General features: G+C 41.7%; 1 protein-coding gene across 1 annotated transcript; it reads right to left on the bottom strand.

Moving 5' to 3' along the window:
• Window positions 1–749: 749 nt before the first annotated feature.
• On the bottom strand, window positions 750–7,769 carry LOC100563944 (uncharacterized). The gene is made up of 2 exons (XM_003225071.4): window positions 7,158–7,769; window positions 750–1,523 (listed from the first exon to the last, which is right to left on the bottom strand). Exons 1-2 carry the CDS (start codon window positions 7,440–7,442, stop codon window positions 1,368–1,370), a joined length of 441 nt encoding a protein of 146 aa, XP_003225119.2. The 5' UTR covers window positions 7,443–7,769; the 3' UTR covers window positions 750–1,367.
• Window positions 7,770–8,913: the final 1,144 nt, after the last annotated feature.

Here is an 8,913-nt window from a genome sequence, read left to right as displayed (position 1 = left end):
CTCTGAGTCGGTATCAGTTGTGGTCTTTATGTTGTGTTTTTGTACCTATGTATATAGGTGACTTCAGAAACATAACCATTAAGGTGCCCTGTTATGAGTCGAAATTGAGAATTTTGTTATTTGAAATTTTTGGTTACTGACTGCAAAGTAATTATATCCCTCCCCAGGTATATTTTTTCACCACAAGGAAAGTATCTTGGCATTTGAAACAAGCAAACCAATCTACAGTAGAGTCTCACTTATCCAAGCTAAACGGGCTGGCAGAAGCTTGGATAAGTAAATATCTTGGATAATAAGGAGGGATTAAGGAAAAGCTTATTAAACATCAAATTAGGTTATGATTTTACAAATTAAGCACCAAAACATCATGTTTTACAACAAATTTGACAGAAAAAGCAGTTCAATACGCAGTAATGTTATGTTTTAATTACTGTATTTACGAATTTAGCACCAGAATATCACCAGAATATTGAAAACATTGACTACAAAAATGGCTTGGATAATCCAGAAACTTGGATAAGTGAGGCTTGGATAAGTGAGACTCTACTGTATTGCCAATTGAGATAATGCATCAGACAGAGAAAGGAGAACTAGAGAAAACTGGAGCCTAACCAGAAAGGCTGGAAAATAGAGCAATTCAGAGGACGTCTGTAAAATTACTGCAAACTAGAGGAAGAATTTGGAATTAGGCAGAAGGGATAGTAACACTGGGTAGGTGTTCTCTCTGTTCAGTGATTGAAAGGCATGGATCATATTTTGATTTATTTCAATTGATAGTATTTATTTACATAGATGTTCACACCATTCCATATGTGATTTAATGAATTTTCATTGGTTGGGACAACCAACAAGAATATTTTTTTTAATCTCTGGCAAAGGCATGAATATGGAGACTGTCTCATTATCGAACAAGGCAATATTTTACATGGGATCTTTGGTGCTTCCTCCTGCTTTTATGGTTTTGGTTTGTGATATCTCTGTTCCGTTTTGAAGGTGGATCATATGCATTCATGATCTGATGGGAGCAGTCCATCTTTCAGAGAGTTGGTGTTTCATGCCATCTGACAGTTGCATTTGATGCTGAATCAGATGCCATTCACATATTACCTATTTTGTTTATGGTCATCAAGTCAAGTGTATGAAAGTCACGTACATGTATGTAGCAGTTCACAGCAAGTTGGAGAATAGTTCAGAGAGCATAATCCCAAATCATGACTTCTCTGTCTTGTATATCACTGATGTTTCTGGGATGGAAGGTAAGGTATTTTAGATGGAAGGTTTTAGGACATGAACACCCGGTTGGATATGGTGGGGTTGGAGGTTCAGTTTCCTATGTGCTTGGAATTGATCTTGGGGCTGTTGATGGCTCAGTTTCCCATCTTGGTAGAATTGATCACAAAAAGAATGATATACACAATCAGAAATGTAAGGCCAATCCCTAATGCAGAGTGAGCCAGGTTGCGTGCCATCCTTGAATTCTTCTGAGCAGATATGCTGTTTCCAACACGATTGGCTTCTTGAGTCTGGGGAGATAAAAAAGATAGGTAGTGGATTAGGAGACATGAGGAATGGAAACGTTGAACAACATCTCTGGCTGGGAGAGATACACAATGATACACAATAAATCCATTGACTTGGCTGTATGATATTTGCTTCCAGAAAACCCATTGGCCTGGACTCAAACCATTGCCTTAAGCTTCTAGAAACCTGCAGGTTATGGAACTTGCTTTCAAGGAATAGATCAGGGAGAAAACCAAAGGGGGAAATCATTAACCCACCATACAACCTTGTACTAGTCTGGTTCAGAGTCATATGCCTTTACTTTAGAGGTTTGTTTTTTTAAAAAGGATACTTAGATGCATGCTTATCATAGTGTACACTACAGTCTAAACCTCAACCTGTGTATTAGGGCGACAGCTGCCTCTCCAAGTTTGCAGGTTCACATTTGCAGATTTGATTATTTGTGATTCTCTCTAGGAATCTCTAGGTCTTCCAGGGTAGCTCTATGGTCAAAGTATGCTAGAGTTATGATGGTGGACTTAGAGATTCCTAGAGCGAACACTTCTCTAGGCATTGCTAGATCCTTCAGTGCAATTCTATTGTCAATTTCTAGTGGAAGTTGACCATAGTGACATACCTTTGGTGTATTTTGACCAACTTGTGATCAGAGTTTGTCCCTGAATTTCAGTTTTCGTGGGTCATTTTCAGGAAAAATCTCTACTTTTTTTGGAGATGGGAGTGGGGGAAGCTCAGCTCAAGGCAAGAGAAAAAGCGTACAAATCTCCATCGAATACACTAGAAGCTTATTGCAATTTGCAAAAATGGATTGATTTGTTTCTGCAACTTGCAGAGATTCTTGTATCTAATTACACCCTAAGAATTTGGGCTAACGTGTACCTGCCTGTGATATTTACTTATTTATTTATTTACAGTATTTATATTCCACTCTTCTCACCCCAAAGGGGACTCAGGGTGGATCACAACGTACACATATATATGGCAAACATTCAATGCCATTAGACAAACAACACAGAGACAGACAGACACAGAGGCTATTTAACTTCCCAGCTTCTGTCAGGACCCAGGCTGCAGAGCACCAATAACCTTACACAGAGGCCAGAATCTATCTAATATCTTTATTAAAGAAATATATAAAATCAATAAAAACAAGTGAAGAATATAGTTCAGAAGCAGACCTTTCAGATAAGGTCAAATATAGTCCAGAAATGTATTGTCCAGTATAAGATATTAGAGTTCAAAGTTTTAATCCACTTGACCGAAACACACACTTTGCCAAGCAATAGTGTGGGGAAATAACAGAGTCTTTAAAGTCCAATGAAGCTTGACAACAAGGCTGGAATAAACTTGATTCTCGACTAGATCCTTGACTGGAGGCAAGACGAACATGAAGCATGAAACATAGTCCGTGGTAAAAACGTGAGACAAGGCAAGGCTTGAAACTTGATCCGGGAAGCAAGGAACTGGGATTACGAAGTCCACACACGATCTCTCTCCTCAAGCTGATCAATTGACTCCGCAAAGAATCCCTCGCGCTAAGCACCTATATTGGGTCTCGTTTTCCCGCCAACAGAACTCTTTCCCTAGAGAACGAGAAGCGAAACCCAACTCTGTCCAGATGCATGACTCCTTAGAATTTCCCAAGGGAAGCAGACCTAATCAGCCATTTGTTTGGCAGCGATTCTCAGGCTTCTGCGATTAGCCTCCCTGGCTCCCCTATCTTTAGAATAATTTTCCCTCCTGGAAAACGGGGGGGAGTTCTGCCCAAGGCCTGTTTGGCTGAATTCTTGTGGACAAACATCAACATCCTGCAGGTGAAGAGGCTCCGGTTCTTACTGAACCGGCGAAAATCCCATGTTTTCCTCTTTGTCTGCCACAATAGTACTAGGAACAGGACTACAAGGCCAATGAGTCATCACAGCTTCTGGCTTTGTGAGAGTATATTTGATTCCCGCCACAGGAGAAGCTGCTGCTCCATCCTTTTTGATGGAGTACTTCCTCATCCAGTGTTGTAAATCAGTTAAATTAGCCTCCCTGCATAAGTGGTTCCTAAATTTTCCTACTTGACAGATGCAACTGTCTTTCGGGTTGCTTAGGTCAACAATGAGCAGGGCTATTATTTTATTTTAATTGTCGGGTGCACACTCGGACTACTAACCTGCCTGCGCCACAGCCCGACTGTGAAGTTGACAAGTATTTATAGTAACTAACTATCCTCCTCCTTCTCAGGGCCCATCCTCTTCTTTCTTTGGCATCTGCCTTCTAGCTAACAGTAGGTAAGTTACATTAATTGTCCCATTGCCCTATATAGGTCAGAAGGAATAGTCCCACATTTCACCTTGACCTGGAAACAGCCCTTTGAGCTAAGATTTCTGCCTTGATGTTGAAATAGGAAAATACCTTCTTTCTCTGTGTGTGCTTGAATGGCAAGCTGTGAGAAACTTTGTGTGTTAGTTGATGCATATCACCGGTGAAGCCTCTATGTGCCAGACTTTGGTCTCAAGAACTAAGGGCCTGGGATACTGAGTGTGCAACCTTATAACTTCCTGTTTTACAAAACTGTTCATGAAGAAAGGCTTTTAATAATGTTCTGCATTGTTGGTTTTTTAAAAGGTTTGTTTTAAGATTGCTTTTACTTCCATTTATGGCTTATTTATCTCTTAACTTTTGCATGTGAATGCTTATCTGTGCTTGCTAAGATCAGTTACTTCATTGCGTCTCAAGGCTGCAGTAAAGAGGGTAGAATATAAAGAAAGCACAATAACTCACAAGTTGTTTGATTACGGACACCGAATACAAACAATTGTAAAATAAAGTTTAAATAATATTTCCTGATAAATACTTAAGCCATTATAATCTGTGGCTACATAGTTTCCAACATGTTCTAGGAGATTCCTCTATAAATCTTTTTCATTATATTTTCCACTAAGATGTCAAGTAACTCTTTTTTCAGACTAATGCTGAAAGCCGGTTTAATACCAGTAGAAAGTGAAGTTCTGCAAATCACTTATACTGGAAAATAGGGCTACTTGCCCCTTGGGAGCAAGTTCAATGGTAGTTTAATTGCTATACTGGCTATAGGATTGCAGTTGAAGGGGAACAATAAATGTAAGAAGTTAATAAAGGCACAACTAGACTTTGAGAGCCAATGTGGTTTGAACGTTGGACTAGATTAGTGGTTCTCAACCTTTTTTTTTGACCAGGGACCACTTTCCAACATTAGTACCAAAAGAATTATGATTCAATTTTTGGTCAACTTTAGATTCAGTTTGGTTATTTGGGATGCTGATGCAGACAACTGGATAGACTACATCAGCTTTAGTTTCTGATACAGAACGTATGCTATCCAGTAGTTGCCATCTGCTTGCCCACAGACAACCCTATTTAATAATCTAGAACTCATGTTCTCTATCCAAGGCAATTTTCTGAATCAGTACCCCAAATAACCCCAGAAACAGGCCTAAAGACGAAGACACCAAGGCACCCTGCTTTGGCGCCACATGGACCAGCTTCTTTCAGAGGGAGGGAGGAGGAGAAGCAGCAGTCAGGAGCCTTGTTGTGCCTTTCATGAGTAGTTGGCTTCTCCCCTGGCATCCCCTTTGCTTTGGCACTATAAGAGGGTTTCACAAGACCAGTCACTCCCATTGCAATGGTGTAGTGACAGTGAGGCCGTGGACCATACTTTAGTTCTTGGGAACCACTGGTGGTCCACGGACCACAGGTTGGGAACCACTGGACTAGACTCTGGAGGCTAGGATTCCCTGCTTGGCCATGGAAACCCACTGGTTGACCTTAGATAAGTCCCACATGCTCAGCCACAAAATCTCCCGTGGTATACTCTGCTTTGGGTCACCATAATATGAAACGACGTGAAAGCACACAATGACACAAAATGCCACAGCAGACTTCACATAGCTTGCCTGGAAATTACTATTTAAGACTCAACACACCTTAGACAAGCCATTCACACTAGATAATTAGATAAAGCTTATGAAATCATGGGAGTTTTGTTGAAGGCTTTCATGGCAGAATCACAGAGTTGTTGTGTGTTTTCCGGGCAGTATGGCCATGTTCCAGAAGTATTCTCTCCTGAAATTTCACCCACATCTATGGCAGGCATCCTCAGAGGTAATGAGATACCTCTGGGGATGCCTGCCATAGATGTGGGCGAAACGTCAGGAGAGAATACTTCTGGAACATGGTCATACAGCCTGGAAAACACACAGCAACCATGGGAGTTTTGTTTAGAGAACAACTTTTAGGAATCTCAATGACAGAACTCTAGTGCCTCCCCATACTACAAATACCAGGATTCCATAGGGCAGAGCTGCATAGTGAAAGTACTATAATAGTCTAGTGCAATAAGACCCTTGGTAAACTATTCATTCTGTTTTCTCCTGTTGTCTTAACAATAATTTCCCTCTTTATTAGCTCTTCTCCTGAATTAGATCAAATGACTACGTTTGCTGCTATATATACTGTACAAACCAGACAGTATATGGCTGTCTCTCAAAGTTACTGGGGTGAAGGTTAACTACAGGATAACTCATGCGTACTGCCACTATCTTCTTTACTCTCCATACTTATTATCCTGGGGAACATAAGAACACCAAATATTCTGAACAGTTAGTTTCCTGTGTTGTCAAAGGCTTTCATGGCCGGAATGACTGGGTTGCTGTGAGTTTTCCGGGCTGTATGGCCATATTCCAGAAGCATTTTCTCCTGACATTTCAACCACATCTATGGCAGGTACCTCACGACCTCTGAGGATGCCTGCCATAGATGTGGAATACAGAAACTGTGTCGGCGGCTTAGTGGCCATTTTATTATTATTATTATTATTATTATTATTATTATTATTATTATTATTATTTTGAGATGCCCACCCAGCACTGAATTTTGTTTCAGGGCATTGTGTTTGTGTGTGCAGGAAAGTAGAGGACTCCACCATGTGAGAAATATTCAGGCAGATTTCTGAAAAGTGGGTTTCTATCTCAAGTGGGGAGGCTGGGCATGGAGCAAAAACAGACAAACCCCCAGATCACTCAGAAAAAAGTATCTGAGAAATTTCAGCACAATAAGCATTCATAGGAGCTTATTATTACATTATTATAAGGAGCCCCGGTGGCAAAGGAGCCCCTGTGCATCAAAGCACTGAGCTGCAGACCGAAAGGTCCCAGGTTCAAGCCCCGGGAGCGGTGTGAGCGGCCCCTGTTAGCGCCAACTCCTGCCAACCTAGCAGTTCGAAAACATGCCAATGTGAGTAGATCAATAGGTACCGCTCCGGCGGGAAGGTAACGGCGCTCCATGCAGTCATGCTGGCCACATGACCTTGGAGGTGTCTACGGACAACGCCGGCTCTTTGGCTTAGAAATGGAGATGAGCACCAATCCCTAGAGTCAGACATGACTGGACTTAACGTCAGGGGAAATCTTTACCTTTACTTTAAGCATTCATAGAGTTGGAAGAGACCTAGTGGGCCATCTAGTCCAACCCCATGCCAAGAAGCAGGAAAACTCCATCACTTACCTTAATATTCTACTCCTACTGAAATAAGTCCCTAGCATGTTCCGAGAAAGTTGAATGTTAAAGTATGTGAAGGCAGGGGGTGGTGCTAGAACATAAGAACACACACTAACCTTAACAGAGTAGACCAAGGCAGCGATCCCCAGAGGAAGACAACAGCAAAGAATAGTGAAGATGGAGTAAGCCATGTAATCGGGTTCAGAGATGGGCTGACCATGAGTGATGACAATGGTCTGGGAAGTCTGAAAGACCGGTTCATTGTTGGTTCTTGCGCCAGGTGGATTATAATACGGCTGATACTGGGGTGGCAGAGGCCCATCAGAAGCATTACAGTATGGAGGTGGATTCAGAACATCAGAAGTATCATCTTCCATCCGCATGTACTTTGGTTGGCTCATGGTGCAGTGTGCTCTTCTTCCTTGGTCTTTCGGCTTTTCTGAGTTCTCCACAGCCCTCTTTAACTTCACCCTTTGTCTGCAGTTGTGTGTCTTGATTTCTGTCCTTGGTCTTAGCTTCAGTGCCTTCTTTGCTTTCCTTCTTTGACGAAACTCAGGATCCAAGTAGGGCAGCTCTTCCCCCCCAGGATGCTTGCCTTTGCAATACAGCTGTTCTCCTTAAGAGCTCAAGGGAGTCTGAAAGACTGCTCTCGCTTGTGAACAGAATGATTTCACTGTGCTTTGCAGCCTGGAGGAATGAGGGGGTAGAATGAGGAATTAGGCAATGAGTAACTCTGACCAACATGTTTGTACCGGTTGGGGGAACTCCTGCAAGAGTTTAATACACAGACAGGCATTTGTCTTCCACCACATCACAGCTACAGCAACTCAATCCTGTAATTTTGCCAAGGATAATGTTGTATATCTTGCCGTTTCTGTAGTTGAAGGCTTATCACTGCTTACTGCTTGCATTGGCCCTTTTAAGGGTAATTTCTGGTTGAAACAGAGCAAAAAGATTACAGTTTGTTCTAGGACAAACTAGAAAAACACTTCCACCCATTATCCTATGGTATCCATTCTTGAATAGAGTCTCTTAGCAATGTAAAATGTGAAAAATGGTAGATTTTGTCCAGCTTCCATGGTGCTTTAGTGCTAAATAGCCACTTCGAGTCTTCTTGCAGAGAGAAAAAAGCAGTGTAGAAAAAGTAATGGTAAAGGTTTTCCCCGGACAGTCTAGTTGTGCCCAACTCTGTGGGTTGGTGCTCATCTCCATTTCTACGCCAAAGAACTGGCATTGTCCATAGACACCTCCAAGGTCATGTGGCCGGCATGACTGCATGGAGTGTCATTACCTTCCCTAGCAGTTCGAAAACATGTAAATGTAAGTAGATCAATAGGTACCATCCTAAGCAAGGCATACATTTAAACCTGAGTTATGTTACTAACAGGTTTCTAACCATTATGTATAACTTATCCTTCCTTGCTAAGATTCCAAGGTAACTTAGGGCTCTTCCACACAGCCATATAACTCAGAATCCCAAAGCAGAAAATCCAACAATATCTGCTTTATTTATTTATTTATTTATTTATTTATTTATTTACAGCATTTATATTCCGCCCTTCTCACCCCGAAGGGGACTCAGGGTGGATCACATTACACATATAGGCAAACATTCAATGCCTTTTAACATAGAACAAAGACAAACAAACATAGGCTCTGAGCGGGCCTCAAACTCATGACCTCCTGGTCAGAGTGATTCATTGCAGTTAATTGCACTGGCTTGCTCTCCTGCCTGTGCCACAGCCCGGGCCCAACCTAGCTTTGAACTAGGGTATCTGAGTCCACACTGGAATATTCCAGTTCAAAGCAGAAAATGTGGGATTTTATTCAGCTGTGTGGAAAGCACCTAAGCCATAGTAAACATATAATAAA

Source organism: Anolis carolinensis, unplaced genomic scaffold (genome assembly GCF_035594765.1).
Source record: "Anolis carolinensis isolate JA03-04 unplaced genomic scaffold, rAnoCar3.1.pri scaffold_10, whole genome shotgun sequence".
In the NCBI taxonomy this organism is placed as follows: Eukaryota; Metazoa; Chordata; class Lepidosauria; order Squamata; family Dactyloidae; genus Anolis; species Anolis carolinensis.
Note: the sequence above shows the minus strand (reverse complement) of the source record. Positions and strands in the feature narration are given on the sequence as shown.

Bases quoted from the DNA above. Each gene is read 5' to 3' on its own strand.
- LOC100563944 (XM_003225071.4), bottom strand. From the start codon at position 7,442: ATGAGCCAACCAAAGTACATGCGGATGGAAGATGATACTTCTGATGTT. The intron at 1,524-7,157 runs GTTAGTGTGTGT...TTATCTCCCCAG, and splicing joins CCTTGGTCTACTCTGTTAAG to ACTCAAGAAGCCAATCGTGT.